General features: G+C 46.2%; 1 protein-coding gene across 1 annotated transcript; it reads left to right on the top strand.

Moving 5' to 3' along the window:
• The first annotated feature begins 4,037 nt into the window (after nt 1–4,037).
• On the top strand, nt 4,038–14,971 carry LOC121724653 (leucine-rich repeat-containing protein 10B). The gene is made up of 2 exons (XM_042111356.1): nt 4,038–4,682; nt 13,883–14,971. The coding sequence occupies exons 1-2, from the start codon at nt 4,038–4,040 to the stop codon at nt 14,483–14,485; spliced, it is 1,248 nt and encodes a 415-aa protein (XP_041967290.1). The 3' UTR covers nt 14,486–14,971.
• The last annotated feature ends 5,702 nt before the right edge of the window (nt 14,972–20,673 follow it).

The following is a 20,673-nucleotide window of genomic DNA, read 5'->3' as shown; positions in this document are numbered from 1 at the left end:
AACTGTTCGAGTCTGAGCGACTAAGAAAAACTGTAATGTAAAATGACAAGGTGTTGTGTTTGGTCTCAGCAGACTAGTAGATCCAAATAAGCTGCTGCTGCTGTTGATGTCAGATGCAATTCCCTTTTGAATTTGGAAAAAAAAATGAGGTCGGGACTTTGGTGACCTCACAGCTGGGCATGGCCATGGCCAGGGTGTCTGTTTCAGTCTCCCCAGCTATCTCTGCGCTGCACATTTCATCCAACAGAGGGCGTCTAACCACAACGCATCCCCCTCCACCAGCACGTCAGGCCAGCAGGCAGCGCTGTCTGAAACCTCCGGATGTCAACACAGCCGGCCCGTCATTCACCCTGCCAGCCCCGTCACCAAAGGTTGTGGCGCCAATGCGACACTAGGGGGCGCACTTTGCCTGACAGGAGGTTGAAGGTTGCCTGAGGTAACTATGCTGCTGCAGTTCACTGTGATCATTTACAACAATAATCTTGTCTGGAAATAGAAAAGATGAAAAGAATGACCATGGTAGATCCTATGAAGTAGGTGATGGTAATGTAGCAACTAAACAGAGCTGGGTTAGCTTGCAGTGGCCAGAAAAGCTGTGGGTTCAATTCCAACAGCTGGGTTAGCTTGCAGTGGCCAGAAAAGCTGTGGGTTCAATTCCAACAGCTGGGTTAGCTTGCAGTGGCCAGAAAAGCTGTGGGTTCAATTCCTGGCTGGCACTGTTGTGTCCTTGAGGCACTTACTGTAACCCAGTAATAATGTAAAACCCTAGATTGTAAGTCTGTAAAGCCGTCAGGCAAATAAATAAATGATTTTAATAATAATAATAATGTTTTCATCAATCATAATATACGAGAAGAATTGCAGTACTATAAAGTTTGCTGGGTGTGTGTGTGTGTGTGTGTGTGCGCACGTTTGTGTTTATGCGTGTGTGTGTGTGTGTGTGTGTGTGTGTGAATACTGTATACTGTGCTCAGCTGTCTTAGCATTCATGTCTATCCTCAACAAAGACAAATCATTTGTGTGTCAGTGATGCATAGTCAGACCCTCACCGCACTAAACACACACAGAGAGAGAGAGAAAGAGAGAGAGAGAAACAAAGGTATCATCTACTCACATTAAGGCCAATGATAAAGCTTCAGTTCCCTATCCATGCACTCTGAAACATGTGAATACACAATCTCCCACATAGACACACACACACACACACACACATACCTTGCTCAACCTTTTGTACTGCAAAGACCATAGTGTGTGTTTATGTGTCTGTCTGTGTGTGTATGTGTGCATGTGTCTGTATGTGTGCATGTGCATGCGTGTCAGTGCATGTGTGTGTGTGTGTGTATGTGCGTGCGTGCATGGGTGTGTGTGTGTTTGTGCGTGTGTGTGTCTACGTGTGCATCATGTGTGTGTGTGTGTGTGTGTGAGTGTGTTTGTGTGTGTGTGTGTGTACGTGCATGTGTGTGTTTGTGTGTACTGTATGTGTGCATTTACAGTATGTGTGCATGCGTCTCTGTGTGTGTGTGTGTGTGCATGTGTGTGTGTGTGTGTGTGTGTGTGTGTGTGTGTGTGTGCGTGGTACACTGGGAGGAGAGATGGCACTCTGTATTCTGGGCTAGTGTGGGGCTTCACCTCCTGTCAAACCTTTCTGCTGTCTCATGATTATCCTTCTCTATCTGCCTCCCTCTCTCACTCCCTCTATCTGCCTCCCTCTCTACCTCCCTCTATCTATCTATTGTTCTGCTGCCTCATGATTGTCCTTCTCTTCCTTTCCCTCCATCTCTCTCCCTCCCTTCCTCCCTCTCTTTCCTCCTCTATCTGTCGTTCTGTCTCATACCACAGCATGCTGTTCACTCTATTCCTGGCCTGTCCCTCTCTACTGGATATGAGCAGTAGCAGAGAGTTTTCTCATGGGGCAGAGGCACATGTGTGTGTCTCTGGTGATATCTTCATGAGTGTATCAGTGTGTGTCACTGTCACATGCATCCACACACCAGGTGTGTGTTTGTGTGAGGCAAAATAGTTTTTCAATCCCAAAACACTTATCTTTTGTATTCACTGCATATGAACTCTTTCTGTAATTTACTAATGTAGAAATAGCCTATCAGTGTTATGGCCGTTATCTGTGTCTGTTTTGCACTCAAGAGATATCTCAAGGTTGCGCATGCAAATACAGTAGCTACATCTTTTAAGTGTGGTTGTTAATATTTTTAATTCTTAGTCGATGCACATCTATACAGCAGCATGAATACAATAATAAAAACGTTAAAAAAAAAAAAAAACACTAACCGTACCGTACAAAAGATTCAGGAGCAACGATGATGTAGCCTGTAATGCATTTGCTGCTGAATGTTCAACTGAGACAACCCTCTCGAAAGTATTTCTCCCATTCCTGGATGTCTCTCTCTCTCTCTCTCTCTCTCCCTCTCTCTCTCTCTCTCTCATACGACTTACGTGAGCGACTCAAATGTCCTGTTCCGGTTGCTAGGGAAGAGCGCCGGTCCTAGGCAACGTTTTACGCCGAGCCCAAAATGAGACTGGTTAGGAAGCGGGACCAGCTTTAGCGAGCTGAGAGCTGTCATTACGCGAGGAACGGAAAGGACTTATCTTCAGCAACTACGACTTTCTACATTTCTACCGACCTCTTTCCAAATTTGTCAAAGGAAGTTTTGCAGAAGCAAAACGCATTGTAATAGCTGCGCCGGAGCTATAATAGATTGGTGTCAGCGTTGCTGTTGGAGAGTGGACTTCCACCGGCTGGTTCACTTTGCCGGCGGCCAGGTCACTATACTGCGTTCTGCCATCCCAGTTTGGCGGTCGCACCAGCGGGCGCAGGGGAGTCTGCTTCTCGGTCCCGGTCGACCCATTTGGCTGGCTGCGATTCGAGGAACAACCCGGGGCACGGATGTTTCGAGTCGGCGGAACTTGCGGGCTATCTAGTTATTCAGGAACTATCTTCGCGTGGACCAGGCTGAGCTTGGATGAAAAAAAAGTTTGAGAGAACTGTAAAGGTCAGCGTTGTGTACATCCAGAAGGCTCAGCGGGCTAGCTGCGGATTCAATATGCGGAATCCTCAGCTTCACAGCCGCATATTTGGCAGTCATATGTTTAGCTGCATGAGAGACAAATCGTTTGTTTTGGTCTTTCAGGCATAATTCTGTGTAAAATAATCAAGATTATTATTTATTATTTTGACCATTATTATTGTTATTATTATAATTACTATTACTACTACTATTATTATTACTACTATTACTACTACTACTACTATTATTACTATTATCATTACTATTACCACCAATGCGATTAGTTGTATCTTTATAGTATTACTGGCAGCATAATAATATAATTGCATAAACAAGTGTGTGTGTGTCACAAGGAAGGATCGCTATGGCTTTAGTGAGAGAGTGCGTGAGGATTTGCTGACAGTAGGACTGTGTGTGTGTGAGTTGGATCCCGAGCTCCATAGACAGGGGCCGCTGCCACCATGCCTGTCCCCATGGGCAGGCTCTCCCTTGGGCATTCTCAGCTGACCACTGAGACTCCAGCTCCAGCTTGGCCTCAAAGAGCACAGCGTCCTCCAGCCCTGTCCTGAGACTAACTCTGTCACTCACACACACACACACACACACGTGCATACACACACAAACATACGCACTCACTCACATGAATACACACAAAGTCGGACACATGCAGACTGCTTTTTTTGGCACACACAAACAAATATATACACACTTACACACAAACACTGACAAGTACACACACACACACATTCCCACACAAAAACCAAAAGAGAAGCAAACAAACTGTAGACATACAAAGACAGAAAGACAAACAAACACACACAAACTCTGAAAGACGAGAGGGCAAGTGCACACACACACACGCACACACACACACACACACACACACTCACGCACGCGCACACACACACATACACAAACAAACTCACGCAAACACACTCATGCGCACACACACACACATACTGAAATACACACAGAAAAGCACACACAAGCACACACACACATTATCTGCTAGTGATGGGTAACTCTTCTCGAAAAGGGGAGGGAGGGGAAGAGGGAGAGGGCGAAGGAAAGGGGGAGGAGGGAGAGAAGGAGAAAGTGATCAAGAAGACTGAAGAGGAGGAGGAGGAGGAGGAGGAGAAGAAGGAGAAAGAGGAGGAGGAGGAGGACGAAGAGCTTCCGCTGGGAGTGGAGGAGCTGCTGGCCAGCGGCGACCCCGTCCTCGACCTCAGCTACAGGAAGTTCCGTCGCCTTCCGCGGCAGGTGCTGGCCCTGGCGCACCTGGAGAAGCTGTACATGTGCGGCAACCGTCTGCGGCGCCTGCCCGACCGCATCACGCAGCTGCAGGGCCTGCGCACGCTGGCGCTGGACTTCAACAAGCTGGAGGACGTGCCGCTGAGCGTCTGCCAGCTGCTCAACCTCACGCGCCTCTACCTGGGCAGCAACCGGCTGGTCAGCCTGCCGCCCGAGCTGCGCAACCTGCAGGCCCTTCGCTGCCTCTGGGTGGAGAGCAACTACTTCCAGCGCTTCCCCAAGCAGCTGTACGACCTGCCCCACCTGCGCTCACTGCAGATCGGGGACAACCGGCTGCACTCCCTGCCCTCCGACCTCTGGCGTATGGAGGCCCTGCGCGGACTCTGGCTCTACGGCAACCGCTTTGAGGTAGGCCGGTGATGTAAGCATAACATACTGTTACTATAGTTCTATTGGAACTACTTTGAGGTGGGCCAGTGATGGCGCTGAGAAATTATATACTTTAGCTATAAAATAAACATACCATACTGTTACTGTGGTTTCATTGGAACTGCTTTGAGGTAGGCCAGTGATGGCGCTGAGAAATTATATACTTTAGCTATAATATAAACATACCATATTGTTACTGTGGTTCCATTGGAACTGGTTTAAGGTAGGCCAGTAATGTGAGTGTAACTTACTGTTATTGTGGCTCTGCGGCAACTGCTTTGAGGTAGACCAGTGATATAAGGCAAGGCAAGTTTATTTACACAGCGCATTTCAGACACGGGTAATTCAGTGTGCTCTATATAAACAACAGCAAAGAGCAATGCCACATAAAGGCATACAAGGGTAATAGTTAAAGTTTTTTTTTTTTTAAAAGGGAAGTACATAAAAGTGAATAATTGAAATATATAAAAGACACAAAGTAGAACACTTAAATAGTGCATTACAACTTCTGATTACCGGAATACAGCCAACAACCTAACTTTATGCCTCGTCATACCTCCAGTTGCTGTTGCACTAAATTTAACTATAGACAGCTAACCCAAACAAAGTCCGAAAAAAAAAATCATTGACCATCAGACATTCTCTCAACAGGTTATTATTACTGTGACAAAACCTCTGTCTGTCTTTGATTATCCGGCACACAACCAGCATTCTCCCACCAGCAACTCACACAGATTCTCACATTTTGGCATAAACAGTATAAAGAATAGTAGTATAGTATATAAACTCTTTTAATCCCGTGAGGGAAATTTGGTCTCTGCATTTATCCAAATCCGTGAATTAGTGACACACTCAGCACACAGTGAACACACAGCGAGGTGAAGCACACACTAATCCCGACGCAGTGAGCTGCCTGCTACAGCGGTGCTCGGGGAGCAGTGAGGGGGTTAGGTGCCTTACTACTGGTCGGGGTTCCGGCAAACCTCCGCTTACAAGCCGAAGCCCTAACCAGTAGGCCATGACTCCCCCCAAAAGTAATAGGAATGAGAAGTGTTCCGTTTAACAGAAAGTGAATTTAATCAGTTAGCAGAAAGCATCTGAGAAAAGCTTGATCTTAAGTCTTAAGCATAACATACTTTTGCTGTGGTCCGATTGGTAGCTCAGAGAAGCCACTACCATCTGATGTACCCATGTGTGTGTTTATGCTTGTAGTGTTTAGCAGACACTTTTATTTAAAGTGACTTAAAACATTAGAATAAAGTATGAAGTCCAGGACTGTGGCTTTTTTCCATATGAGGCCTACAGGCTCAACGCTTCCAGAACATAATGGTTGTGCTCTGTCTGGACTGTCAGTATCCCCTGTGCAGAATGTAGGTGAGGTCTCCTAGCGAGCACCCCTGAGGTGCAGTGTGAGACTAAGCAGTGTGTGTGTGTGTGTGTGTGTGTGTGTGTGTGTGTGTAGGAGACTGAGCTGACGGACCTAAAGCAGTGTGTGTGTGAGACTGAGAGTGTGTGTGTGTGTGTCGGCCCTGAAGCAATGTGTGTATGTGTGTGTGAGAGAGAGAGAGACTGAACCAGCCCTAAAACAGTATGTGTGTGTGTGTGTGTGTGAGAACAGGTGTGTGAGGTTATGGCTGCCAGTGAGGCCTGAACCAGGGCTCCTGCTCCCGTCCAGCAGGACCAAAGCCTCCCCATGGTGGAGCAGCAGAGTCCAGCACACGTCTGGACCAGACTGGTGCCACAGACGGTTACTTTCTTTCAAATTAATGTTGCTTTAGAAGCGATACAAAGTCTAGAGTAGAGTAGAGCAGAGCGGAGGAGTTCCTATCCAACTGAACACAACCACTACAGGGACGTCTGCAGTCACTCTAGTCCAGGTCACTCGGGGGAAAGTTTCAGTTGCTGCGGATAAAGTAGCCCCATGTCGCTGGAGCTCAGAATCAGGGAGTCTGTGGTGCGGCTGATTGGTTTTCTCCTCTCAGGGTTGGTTACAATGACTTCATAGCTGCCAACTCTCACACATTGGCCGTGGTGAGACACACGCATTTGATTAGTTTCACACACTCACACGCCACACTCCCGATTTCTCACGCTGAAGTGTCAATCCGGTTGGTCAGATGCCTGAAAAATGAGCCTATCTATAGATCTACCTGTTGAGCCACGGTTATGCTTTCAGAGACGGTGAGAGGGTTCAAGAGCACCCCCTGTCTGTGGAATTTTCTAAATTTTCTCTCATTTGCGATGCTACTTCAGAAGCCGTCCCAGGCACATTCCCCCCGCATTTCCCCGGCTTCAGTTATGCTTTGAGTATTATTGAGTATTTTTCACGCTGAAGTGTCAACCTGGTAGGTCAAATACCTGGCAGATGAGGTTCAACTAAACTAAACCTATACATATGATATCACACGTCAGGTGAACATGCGGAATCTAAGCATTCCAATGATATTAGCGCCAAGTTTCTGTGATAAATGGTTCGCGAGAAAATTAACATTGAACCGACGTGCAATTTAGGCTAATCATATTTGCATTTTGCACACAGTGCACACCCATTACTCTCGGTTTAATTTTTCACTAACCCTTCACACAACACGTGGCAAACCCAATATCACAATAAACAAAGCATGCCTCTGTGCAATAAGTGGTTCCTGAGTAATCCGGTTTTGAAATTGCAACACATTTCTACATAGCCTCATTGGGGCGAAATTATAATGTATTCTAATGTAAACTATTTGTCAGTAGGCCTACATACATTTTTGTAAATTGCTCAGCCATAGATTATCCCACTATCATGGTTCTTATATTGTCAGGTTCCAGCCAATCCCATTACAGATAAATGAATATATTTATAATGGCATGCTTCCTAGTGACATTAATGCAAAAATATGAAGAAAACCAAATAACGAGACACAAATATTGATATAAAGCCTGACATAAGCCATATGCAAACATTCACATCATGCAGATATGGGTACATCCTGAAAAAGGAATAGCATGTAGGCTATAGGCTATGGCCATTACAATGACCAATATATTATCTTAAATAAACTAGCTGAATAACACAGGTGACCACTTCTGCATAATTTCATGGAGTGCTGAAATGTACACACATTTTTGAACATTTTTGAACTGTGAAATGTAGCATATGTTTTTGTGGTTGTGAACTTATTGCAATATCACCATAACTATTCCAACTGTGTGTGCATGGTTATAATTCTGAAGTGCAAAATAGCTTAGGCTACAGCACAAGTATTTCCATAAAAATAAGCAAGTCTGACCTGAATTTATTTTGAAAGTGCACCTGATTGATGCATTTAAAAGTTAAAATATACAAACATTTCTTAAATTCTTACAAAACACCCACCCACTTTTTAAAATTGTTAGTTTGGACCCCCCCCCCACTTGTGCCGTGTGAAATACCAGTGCTGTTTTCAGCATCTGTTTAGTGCTTCATTGTCATTTTCATTGGATTCTCCCATTTGCGCGCAAATTTCTCATAAACATTTTTTCTTTGTTACACGCATTCTCCCATTCCTCTTCTGTCACACACAGTGACAAGCGCCAAATCCCCCGCAGTGTTGAAGAGATCAGTCATCCCCCTCACTTTTGATAAGGTAAAAAGCCTTATAGGTATGCCAAATAAATAATAACCTATAGGTTTACGGCCGGGGTCTTAAGACAAAGTACAGGCCTTTAGGGGCAGGATTGTATTCGAGACAGCCCTTTATTTCTTATGCGAGTTTTATTTTGAGACATGCGTTTCTTGGAGCGGCATACTTTCCATGCGTTCATTGAAGGTCCGTGGTGCTATAATGGAAACCTTATTGCGTAGCCAAGTAGCCTATATATTGAGTTATTTTTAAATTATGCATGATTTACTTTTTATTAATTTCGTAGGCTGGCTTTATTTAAGTATCTAAATAACCTGTTAAAATGTACCAGAATTCAGGAAATTGCATCTAGTCCAAAAAATGTTTTCTGGGGGAGGACCGCCATACCCCCTGCTAAAATGTCCCACCCACTTTCACAATGCCTCCGACGCCCATGGTCCTAGTAGTAGGCTAGATCCCTTAGATAGCAATATTAATTTAACTCTGGGACCCTGGTCCCAGGGATGGATTACTGCACGGGCCTTCCGGGCCCAGACCCAGGGGCCCAAGGTGTCAGAGGGCCCTGAAGCCCAAGCCTTTGCATGGAATCATTGCCTCAATATCAACACATCAGGATGTAGGCTATGAATCTGATTGAATTTAGTATTGGCCATCCCCAAAATGCACCAGAATACAGGAAATCACATCAAACAAATTAAAACATTTCTGGGGAAGGACCCCCAACCCCCCCTTCCAAATATGCGACAATTAGTGAGGAGCCCTTAATACATGTGGGCCCAGGGGCCCGAAAGTTCATAATCCGTCCATGCCTGGTCCCTACACCTGAGAACCACTGATGTATGTTTTTTTTTACTGTACGGTATAATGCTGAATGAGCCAAACAAAAATTTCCGCAGCAAAATTTGGGTTGGCCCCACCAAATCTCACTCCAAGGTTCTTTGAAAAGTTGGCAGCCCTGATGACTTTCAGTACAGGTATGTACAATCTAAAGGTGCAGTTAGCAATTTTACACGATTTCAAGCCCAAATAGGAACGTCACATATTACCAACCGTCACGATGTCACCTCTTACGTGTATGTGTCACTTAATATTAATTTCTATACAAACCAAGATGGCGGATTCCTAAAGAAACACAAGCACCCAAACCATAAGTTTATCTAAATTAGCTATGTACCAAAGATTACATTTTACTGCTAGCTGCCTATTCCGTGACTGTAAAAAAAAAGGTCTCTGTATGGATCCCAGGCTCCGAAAACTGGAAGCAAACCAAGTAGGGGCAGCCTGTCCCGGGACCATACCTATGTTCCAGGGTCCTATGTTCCCAGGGTCCTATGTTCCCAGGATCCTATGTTCCCAAGGTCCTATGTTCCCAGGATCCTATGTTCCCAAGGTCCTATGTTCCCAGGGTCCTATGTTCCCAGGATCCTATGTTCCCAAGGTCCTATGTTCCCAAGGTCCTATGTTTCCAGGGTCCTATGTTCCCAAGATCCTATACTTCCAGGGTCCTATGTTCCCCAGTTCAATTTTCTACTAACACACAGTGCCTGAATATCAATGTCCCCCCTCACAGACTTTGATGCGCATTCCCGCTCACTTTGTGAGGGCTTAGGTCTCTCCCACTGTGGAACTGTGAAGTGCTTGAGTTGCCATTTATGAACTTTACCTAAGAGAATTAATAACAAATCATAATGTTGTGACACGGTTATCCAAAGGAAGGCTACACATTTTTGGTGCTTAATCATTCAGAAGTTTTGGCAATATCACATTCTTTTCCCAGCATGCTCTCTGGGTCACTGGGCAAGAGCAGGACATTGCAGATGAGGACCTCAGGTAGGGCAAAATCATTACACCAGCATTGTGTTCGGATGGAGCCGCAGGTCTGCTTGGCACATGTCCAGAGACAGAACAGACACAAAGATGATGACGATGATGATGGGGATGATAATGCGAAGGTCATTATTTAGGACACACAGGGCATACCGATGATGATGATTAATACGATTACAATGATGATAATGAATGGTGATGGCAAACATGTAGATGATGATAATGAATGATGAAGAGGACTGTGGGGATGATGATGATGCTGATGATGACTATAATGATGAAGATGGGGAAGTATGACTGTGAGGTGAGGTAGGATGTAGAACACAGATTATAACGAGGTTGTGAGGTAGGATGTAGAACACAGATTATAACGAGGTTGTGAGGTTGGATGTAGAACACAGATTATAACGAGGTTGTGAGGGTGGATGTAGAACACAGATTATAACGAGGTTGTGAGGGTGGATGTAGAACACAGATTATAACGAGGTTGTGAGGGTGGATGTAGAACACAGATTATAACGAGGTTGTGAGGTTGGATGTAGAACACAGATTATAACGAGGTTGTGAGGTTGGATGTAGAACACAGATTATAACGAGGTTGTGAGGTGATCATGATAACTATGATGCCACGAGGTGAATGTGATGAAAATGGTGAAAATAGTGAAGTTGTTATGGCACATAAATGATGATAATGATTGAGATAATGATAAAGGTCACAAGGTTCAGTCAGGTGTTTGTAGAGGCAGTGTGGAGAGGAGATGGACATCATTTACAGTAGCTTCTAGAAGCACCATCGCCGTGGCTACAGGGAACTCTGATTAAACTGATTCCATGAAAAGCACATCACGGAACACTGGAGCTGACTGACTGACTGTGCTGACTGTAATGGTTACCAAGAACACTTCCCTTCACTTCACTCCCTCTGGATCAAGAGCGACCTGTCAGTGCTGCAAGCATTTCTTGGTAGACGTCACATTTTGTCTTGAGTTGCCAGCGTCCAGCGATCTAACAGTCTGGTGATTATAAGGGGCTAAAATGACAGGTGCTAATGCACTTGATGCTACGTTGGCCCAGAGAGTGGGTCAGCCTGGCTGTGGCATGTCATTGAATACTGCATCTGTCATCCCATGTTTACACAGCGCAATGTCATTGTTATGACAAAGGGTTCAAGTGCAGTGTTACCATTAGATGCCTTAAGTGGCCTCAGTAGTTCTTAGAGCTCTATTTAAACAGTAGTTCTCAGTAGTTCTTATTAAGGTTCCGTAGATCTCTATTTAAACCTCCTCAGTAGTTCTTGTTAAGTTTCTGTAGACCTCTATTTGAACTTTCTCAATAGTTCTTGTTATGATCCTGTTATAGACCTCTATTTCAACTTCCTCAGTAGTTCTTGTTATGTTCCTGTTGACCTCTGTCAGAACTCCTACAGGTATGCCCCCCCCCCCCCCCCCCCCCGCACTCTACGACAGGCAGTCTTTCCGGAAGGTTCCTGATCGGTTCGCTCGGCAGGCATGTGTGCATGGACATTTTTAGTTGCTCATTAGCGTGCCTGGGAGCGTCCCATAGGCCCATGTCCTCACAGGACGGCTATTTCAGTGAGCGTTCTCAGGATGGCAGCGGAAAGTTCTGGAAAAGTTCCCTGGCAAAGTCACACCTGGTTCTAGTTCATTAAGTTCATTAATGCGTCCTGATCGTGTCCATATTGTTGTCCGACCCACAGGTGTCTGTGGTCGGTACTACGCACACGGAGGTTGAAGCATTGCAAGCTGCAGGGCTGCAGTGCTACTCCATGAATACCAACGAGTCTGAGTGACATCAGATGATGAATGTACTTATGAGCCAAAGGACTGATGTCATTTCATTGCACCCTAAGGTAAAAGTATCAACTTAATGAGGAAAGCCACACCACACCGTAAGACCACCGCGGCTGCTGTTTCCATTACTCCTCCAGCTGTACGGGCCAGAAGACTCACGTCTTGTGTCTGGTGCGTCTGACCTTATTTGTGAATGTGACCCCGTACACTGGTCCCAGTCCCAGGCTTCATAGCCGAGCACAGAGCGCCCGCCTCAGAGGGAGCGCTGCACCAGAATGGGTTTTTAATCAGCGGCATGGGACCCACAGAACTCAGCTTGAGCCTGACGGGCCACCGTACGTCTGCCAACCTCGGCAGGTGCAGTGTGAAGACAGAGTGGGAGAGACGGCTATTTACATGCCATAGTGTAGTTATGTTATCGTTTGTCACAGAGTTTTACTGTCTGGCAGTGACAGTTAGAGTATAGGCATGGTATTTATAGTGTTCATTACAGCCGGCCTGGTCTTAAAGCTAAAATTCAAAGTTTGTTTTGAATGGCTGCGGGTAAATCAAAGTTTTAAAGGTCTAGTGATGCCAAGCTTTTGTAATGTAAAACATAATTTATTATGAGCTGAGTTTTGTAATGTGTCTTGTGATCTGAAGCTGTGCCATATGGGATACCATTTAAAGCTGGCTTGTGTGAGATATCATTAAAGCACGCCCATGTCATATGCCAGAAAAACTATGGTTATGGGACATATCTTCATTGTTATGGGACATAACTCATTGTCTTAGAGGGCCAGCAATTGGATAACCCCTTTTTCTTATGAAAGACTAAGATCGAACCCGACTGATATGTTTAGAAAAGTGCCATAGTGCTAGTGGAAGACTACTGGATGACAACAAACAACTGGCCACTTTTGATGTTTAACTTCTTTATGTACAAAAAAATTACCTTTTCCTTGCAAATTAAAGGGGCCGCAATGGGGAGCACTATGGCACTTAACAGAGGCGCTGCTAGAAAATGTGGGCCCTATGAAAGAAAATAATTCTTACAATACAGCCTATGAAAACCTACACTGATAACCAATTTTAACTCATTGAATGCCAAGCTGTTTTCGGAAGCTTTGTCCTAGAGTGCCAGCAATCTAGACCATTGTTGATGATTTTTGTACAGCCACAGCATATTCTGTGTTATAGCTATGAACACATACAATGGCTCGTTTAAAAGGTGAGACTTTAAGCTCTCAGTGGGTGCAAACTGTCTACACGCCTCTGTTCCTGAGAAATCCCAAGCTGAACAGTGGCTAGTTTTCATCAAAATCGCTGTTTTTTTCTAGAAATGGAGATATAACGTCTTTCATGAAATATTTAGTGTTGCCTGTAAACTTTCCGGGAAGGGATCAGCAAGACCTGGCGAGACTGCCACCTAGTGATAGACCCACGAAAATGGCCTGGTTTTGAGATGACGTGCATGTGTCACTGATTCGACCCAAAGCGGCAACCGAGTTATGATAAAATGTCCAGATAAAATGTCCAGATTGTGCGTTTTCATGAGTTTTCGATCGTCATATATTTCATTTCCATTCATCACAGAGTTCCAAAAATCACATATACAGTAAGGTGTGTTAGAGTGTCTAGTTTCGTAATTTAAAAAAAAAACTAAAAACGTAATATTAAGTTTTTGGCACTCAACGCATTGGAAGGAAAAGGCACTCAATGAGTTAAGTTGCATTATGTGAAATATAATTTCTTCTAAAGAGCTGTGAGGTATAATTAAAGTTAAGGTCATGTGAGCTATCCTTAAAGATGAAGTGAAATGTCTTATGGCTCCTTAAAGCTGCAGTAGGTGAAATGTCTTATGGCTCCTTAAAGCTGAAGTAGGTGAAATGTCTTATGGCTCCTTAAAGCTGCAGTAGGTGAAATGTCTTATGGTTCTGTTGGTTCTGTGCAGGAGTTCCCACGGGTTCTGCTGCGCATGGAGGGCCTGGAGATTCTGGACCTGGACAAGAACAAGATCAGCGAGTTCCCCAGCCTGTCGCACCTGCCCAACCTGCGCCTGTTCTCCTACGACCACAACCCCACGGAGGGGCCGCCCAAGGTGAGCGAGGAGGTGTTCCTGGTGGGGGAGGGGGCGCAGGAGGAGCTGGAGGCACGCGAGCGACGCATCGAGAGGCGGAGGCAGCGCGAGCAGGAGCGCGAGGAGGAGGAGGCCGCCGCCGCTGCCGGGTCAACCGAGGAGCCGGCCATTCACGGGATACTCAAGAATGCAGGCTCTGCCCCCGGAAGCAAAGCAACCAATGGCGGCTGCGTGCCTAACGGACATCCAACCACAGATGGAGGGGGTGGGGGGGGCCAAGAGGAGGAGGAGGGGGTGGAGTTTGGAGAGGGGGAGCTGGAGTATGAGGAGGGGCTAGAGTACGAGAGGGAGGAGTTTAGCTGTGAAGGGGAAGTGTTTGATTACGAGCGGGCGGCGCTTGAGTATGAGAGGGCGGGACTTGATTATGAATATGAGGAAGAGGATGAGCCACCACAAGTGATGAGGAGAGGGACCTGATGCTAGGCTCCGCCTCCATGACACCGTAACCGTCCCTTTAAGAGGAAGCTGGTGATGAGCAAAGCACATGGCTCAGACCCTGACTTTCGGCCAATCCTGCGGCTCGACGACCTTGATATGCAGGGTTGACAGCCAAACAGCGGGGTAGAGCCGAGCATGATGGGATAGCATTGCCGTGGACACATTGAGGGCTGGACTGAACCTCTCTTCTAGCTTCAACTCATTTTTATAACTAGTCAAGGGCTGGGAGCTGCACAGATGGTTCCTTTACAGGACACAGGGACAGTGTGTATGTGTGTGTGTGTGTGTGTGTGTGTGTGTGTGCATCTGTGCATGTATGTGTGTGTGTGTGTGTGTGTGTGTGTGTGTGTGTGTGCATGTGTGCATCTCTGTGTGTGTGTGTGTGTTATGAGATAGGTACACAGAAGCTGTAAGGTGAGCCAGGCATTGCTGTGTTGTGGTGGTGAAACTGAATCTTGTCTCATTAAAGAATAAACACAGATCTGACCAGGTGTCTGTCCATCACTGACACATGATCTCTGGAGATAATGCTCACACACACACACACACACACACACACACACGCACAAACACACACACGTCCATACAGTCACACACAGCCACAGTCACATGCACACACCCTCACACACACAGCTCCGGCTGCAGCCACACTGACCTAGAAAATCACAATGCCCATTTTACACGCACCAACATCAGCTAGACGCACACACACTCAGACACCCGCCCTCCCTAACTCTCACTCTCACACACACACTCATACTCCCCAGCACACCACACACATACACACACAGGCACGCACGCACACACACACACACACACACACACACACACACTCACCAGCTCACCACACACAGACACACACACACACACACACACTCCCGAGCTCACCACACACATACACACAGACACACACACTCCCGAGCACACCACACACATGCAGACACAAACTCTGACAGACACCCCCTGTGTAGATGAATGAGCAGATTGTGTGACCCAGTCAGGGACAAGAGAGATGTTAGCGAGCAAATGAGCGGGAAACTGGGAACAATCTGCCACACGATGCTGTGTTAGGTGAAGAGAGGGAGAGAGGGAGGAAGAGAAGAAGGAGAGGGAGAGGGGGAGGAAGAGAAGAAGGAGAGGGAGAGGGGGAGGAAGAGAAGAAGGAGAGGGAGAGAGGGAGGAAGAGAAGAAGGAGAGGGAGGGGAGAGAGGGACAGACGTGAGGGAAGAGAGGGGGAAAGAGAGGGAGCGAGAGAGAGGGAGGAGAGAGAGGGACAGACGCGAGGGAAGAGAGGGGGAAAGAGAGGGAGCGAGAGAGAGGGACAGACGCGAGGGAAGAGAGGGAGCGAGAGAAAGGGAGGAGAGAGGAGAGAGAGGGACAGATGCAAGGGAAGAGAGGGAGCGAGAGAAAGGGAGGAGAGAGGAGAGAGAGGGACAGACGCGAGGGAAGAGAGGGAGCGAGAGAAAGGGAGGAGAGAGGAGAGAGAGGGACAGATGCAAGGGAAGAGAGGGAGCGAGAGAAAGGGAGGAGAGAGGAGAGAGAGGGACAGACGCAAGGGAAGAGAGGGAGCGAGAGAGAGGGAGGAGAGAGGAGAGAGAGGGACAGACGCAAGGGAAGAGAGGGAGCGAGAGAGAGGGAGGAGAGAGGAGAGAGAGGGACAGATGCAAGGGAAGAGAGGGAGCGAGATGGAGAGAAAGGGAGGAGAGAGAGGGACAGACGCGAGGGAAGAGACGGGGAGGGAGAGATTGGGGGTAGAAAGAGAATTTGGTAAGGAGAGAGAGATGAAGGGAGGAAGGATAAAACAGCTAAGGGCAGCAGGGAAACGAGAGAATGAAACGAGGGAGCGAGAGAGTTAACGAGGAAAAGAGAGGGAAAGACAAGGTGAGAGGAAGGAGAGCAAATAGAGGTGCGAGTAGATGTGACGTGTAGAGGACAGGAGTCCTATTTGACCTCCATTTCTAATTTTCCATCCTTCAGTGGCGGCACTGCTCTCCTTATTCCATCCCTCTCTCCTTCCTCTCCTTATTCCATCCCTCTCTCCTTCCTCTCCTTATTCCAGTCACTCTTTCCATCCCTCCCTCCCTCTCTTTCCACTGCTATGCCTTCATTATCCATCCTCCATCACCCCTCCCCTCATCCTTTATGCTGTCTCTTCCTCTTAATGTGTGTGAGGGGACAGCAACGCCACTGGGTGTGTGTGTGTGTGTGCGGGAGGGTGTGATGGTTCGATTGGGCCACTGTGTGTGTGTGTAAGGGAGGGTTCGAGTGGGCACACTGTGTGTGTATGTTATGTGGCTGTGCATATGTATGTGTGTTTGTGTGTGTGGCTGTGTATGGGTGTGATGGTTCAAATGTGTGTGTGTGTGTGTGTGTGTCTGTGTTGCTGTGTATGGGTGTGATGGTTCAACTGTGTGTGTGTGAATGTGCGTGTGTGAGCTGAGGGGTGGGGAGTAATGTGATCTCTGCCTGCCTTGGCGTCTTAGGCCTCAAAGAAAGTGTAAAATATTCATCCAGCTGGTGAAACATTTATGGGTGCCAGTGACCTCTCTTTTGTGTGTGTGTGTATGAAACTTCTGTCCCTCCACCCCTCTGTTCCTCTGTCCTCTTATTGGACTCCTTGGCCCAATAATACCCCCTCTATCTTTCTTGTTCTCTCTCTCTCTCTTTCTCCATCCCCCTCTCACTCTCTCTCACACACACACATACACACACACACACACATGTATACACATAATACATACTGTACCTAATCTTGTTTCTAAACTCTTTCTCAGTCATACTTCCAGCTCTGTTCCTCTCCAGTCTCCCTGTCTGGCGGTGCCTCTGTTGAAGCCCATTAGTGTTGGTCATTTGCAGCGCTGGTCTGCTGGTCTCGTATCCTTACGCAAGCAGGCCTTAGTCTCGTATCCTTTCGTCAGCAGGCCTGAGTCTCGTATCCTTTCGTCAGCAGGCCTGAGTCTCGTATCCTTTCGTCAGCAGGCCTGAGTCTCGTATCCTTACGCCAGCAAGCCTGAGTCTCTCTGTTTCTCGTCACCAGAGGCTTTCCTCCTGCACACTCAGACAGAAGTAGTCCCGGCGCTGCCTGACTAGCTGCACTTGCGCTTCACTGGATCCCCCTGTTGTTGTGACGGCTGTGTGAGAAGGGCCTCAGATGGCCGCCGCTCCCACGCCAGACACCAGCTCCACGGAATCCCGTGTAGACCGTTCCAACACCAGATGCCAGCTATCTAGATCCCCGTGTGGATCACGGCGACCCAGAGGGCAGTGCTCCACCCTGCTCAGTGCCTAAGAAGCAGAGCTGAGTTGAGTGGGCGGGAGCGTGCCTATGTTCCCACAGCTCTATGTTCCTTAACCCTAACCTAACCCTAAACTAATCTAACCTAACCCTAACCTAGAAATGTGCTGACCCCGAGTGGGCAGTATCCAGCATTGGGATTTGTGCAGTTACAGAACTTTACATTTAATTTACATTTAGTTCTTTAGCTGACGCTTTTACCCAAAGTGAAGGGAACAGTCAAGGCACAGTGTGACTAGGACATGTTAGTGTAGCAATAGGTAGGCCTACTACTTGCATAGAATGGAATGCTAGTTTAAACAAAGTTACAGCAAGGGAAGAAGAAGGCGTGATAGTCAGGATAGAGAGTCGTGGAACGTGCTAGATTAAGCATGTCCCGTTAGTACATGCTAGATCAAGAGGAGGAAGAGTTGGGTTAGTGTTGGGTTCAACATTGTCTACGTCAGTGTTTCTCAAACTTTTTTTCTGGGTACCCACTTTAAAAATGACAGACTATCGCGACCCAACTCGTGATTGTGGTAGTTAACAAACTAGATCAGTGGTTCTCAAACTTTTTCTTTCATTCCCCACTTTGATCAAGGGGGCATTCTCGAGCCCCACCTGTCCCTCAGAAAGTGGTAGGTCAAGCTTAAAATTGTCAAATTTATTGAAATAATGACAAGTTCTAAATATATCCTCTTCAACAGAGTTAAAATCAGCTGGTGCTGCAGAAATAATAATAAATAAATACATACAGTAACACACATATTTCTGTTTTCCAGCAACATATTAGGAAGCATAGGCCATTTTACAGCATACAATATATTCAATGAAATACCAACATGCAGCATTAAATGGATCCATAATCCAGTCATACTGAGCACTGCTGGTTGGGAAATATTTTTGAAATAAACTTTGCAGGGATGTGATGTAGGCCTACTGTTTAATACATGGGATCACAAGAGTGCCTCCCAATCAGTCGTGAATTTGTAATAGTTTGCTGGATAAGTTAATAAAGTTACCAGCGAGAGTTGCAACACATGGAATTAAGAGGAAAGAATAGAAATTTTCAAACAAAGGATATCTATTAAGGCCTGAACAAAATCTCTTTCCACTTCAGGAAATTACACAAACTCAGCCAGCTGCTAGCTAGCTAGCCAACTAACTAAACTGTTTAAATTATTAAAATTTCCCTTAGGATGACTAAAGTATCTATCTATCTATCTATCTATCTATCTATCTATCTATCTACCTGTGCGCACACCTTGGAAACTAGATGATAATGATGGTGGTAGTTGTGAATAGTAGCAACCAAAGTCTGAAGTACCATCACAGAGGCTAGCTAATAGCAGAGCCCGTTTACATTCTCTGCTACTAGTGTTTCTTGATGCAGCTTCTTCTGCTGTGTAACGTAGTTAGCATTAATCTTTTCACAACAGCGACACCTCTGTTCAGGAGAATATTGCAACTAGTGTCGTGACCACGACGCGCGAGTATAAATGGTTACGGCGCTTCTGTGACGTCACATTGTCGCGCTACAGGTCGGGTGCGTCGAGTATGTGGAACGTTTAAGCTGCCTTGACACGAGCGCTTCCCTGTGAATAACACAGTGCGTCCATTGCGCATCGGGTGCTACCTGGGCCCAGGCTACAGATAAAAAAATAAATAAAAAAACTCCTGTTTTTCACGTCAGTTCGCGCCCCACCTGGCATGTCTCCGCGACCCACAGTTTGAGAAACGCTGGTCTACGTGATGGTGTATTGATCAAACGATGTAAATGTAACGGGACATTTTATATATTTAAGGTTGAGCTGTATGAGCCAAGTCCTTACTTAATAAAGCCAGCTGTATGATTGCGGAAAATCCCCCTTTCATCTTAACTCCTCTCCTCTGGGGGTCGCTGTGGTGCAACAGGCTACAGCGCCCGTACCATGTACGGGTCCACGGGGACCCAGGTTCGAGTCCAGCCTGCAGTCATGTCCTGATCCCACCCCATCTCTCTCTCTCCCGCTCACTTCCTGTCAATCTTCACTGTCCTGTCAGAATAAAGGCAAAAAGCCCAAAAAATATACTTTAAAAAAAATAAATAAAATAAAATAACTCCTTTCCTCTGGAGTCCAACTGTAAATGCTGAAGAACTGTGAAGGAAGGACGGAGAGAGAGGGATAGAGAGCTGTGAAGAAAGGACAGAAGAGGGGCAAAGAGAGAGAGAGGGATAGAGAGGGTGGGTGGCTTAAAGGTGCAGTCAGGAATTGCGCAGGGAGTCACGTTTGTTTGTGTTTATGTTTATATTTCAATGTATTGGCAGACGATTTTGTGCAAAAAACGTACATTATATTTTAATCAAGCACCACACGAAACATGCCAGATAGTTAGCTCACCCATACCTTCAGTATTCCCAGAGGAATTCAACGCAGGGTTTCGTTTTTGTTTGGGGGACAAGCTGCCCCCACTTTATTTGTTTCCAGTTTTCAGAGCCTGGGCTGCCTACAGAGACCACTGTACTCACGGAAAGGGCAAGTAGCGGTTATAAGGAAATGATTGGTGAATGTGACAAAAAATGTTATGGGCTTGAAATCACGTAAAATCCCTGACTGCACCTTAAAGGTCCGTCAGACTAGGAATGATAACTATAAAAACAACCATAGAAATAGTGGTAAAGATACGAGAGTGTCAGGAAGTAAAGTCTCATTTTGACTAAAATTCAATAGATTCTGATTGACTGCCAACTTCAATCATTACAATCGCTCTGAAAGAGATGATGTCCGATGATATTGTTCATCATGTGGTTATTATTATCATACTGAATAGGCTACACTAGAGCAATTCTTCAAACAGTTGTTTTTGCCGTTGTTGTTGTTATCGTTCCTGGTGTGAGCAGCCCTGCCAGTAG

The sequence above is a fragment of the Alosa sapidissima genome, chromosome 11 (assembly GCF_018492685.1).
Source record: "Alosa sapidissima isolate fAloSap1 chromosome 11, fAloSap1.pri, whole genome shotgun sequence".
In the NCBI taxonomy this organism is placed as follows: domain Eukaryota; kingdom Metazoa; phylum Chordata; class Actinopteri; order Clupeiformes; family Clupeidae; genus Alosa; species Alosa sapidissima.
Note: the sequence above shows the minus strand (reverse complement) of the source record. Positions and strands in the feature narration are given on the sequence as shown.

What these genes read in the sequence shown, in the direction of transcription:
- LOC121724653 (XM_042111356.1), top strand. Translation starts at nt 4,038, where the DNA reads ATGGGTAACTCTTCTCGAAAAGGGGAGGGAGGGGAAGAGGGAGAGGGC. An exon ending in TCTACGGCAACCGCTTTGAG is followed by an intron (nt 4,683 to 13,882) that starts GTAGGCCGGTGA and finishes GGTTCTGTGCAG; the next exon opens with GAGTTCCCACGGGTTCTGCT.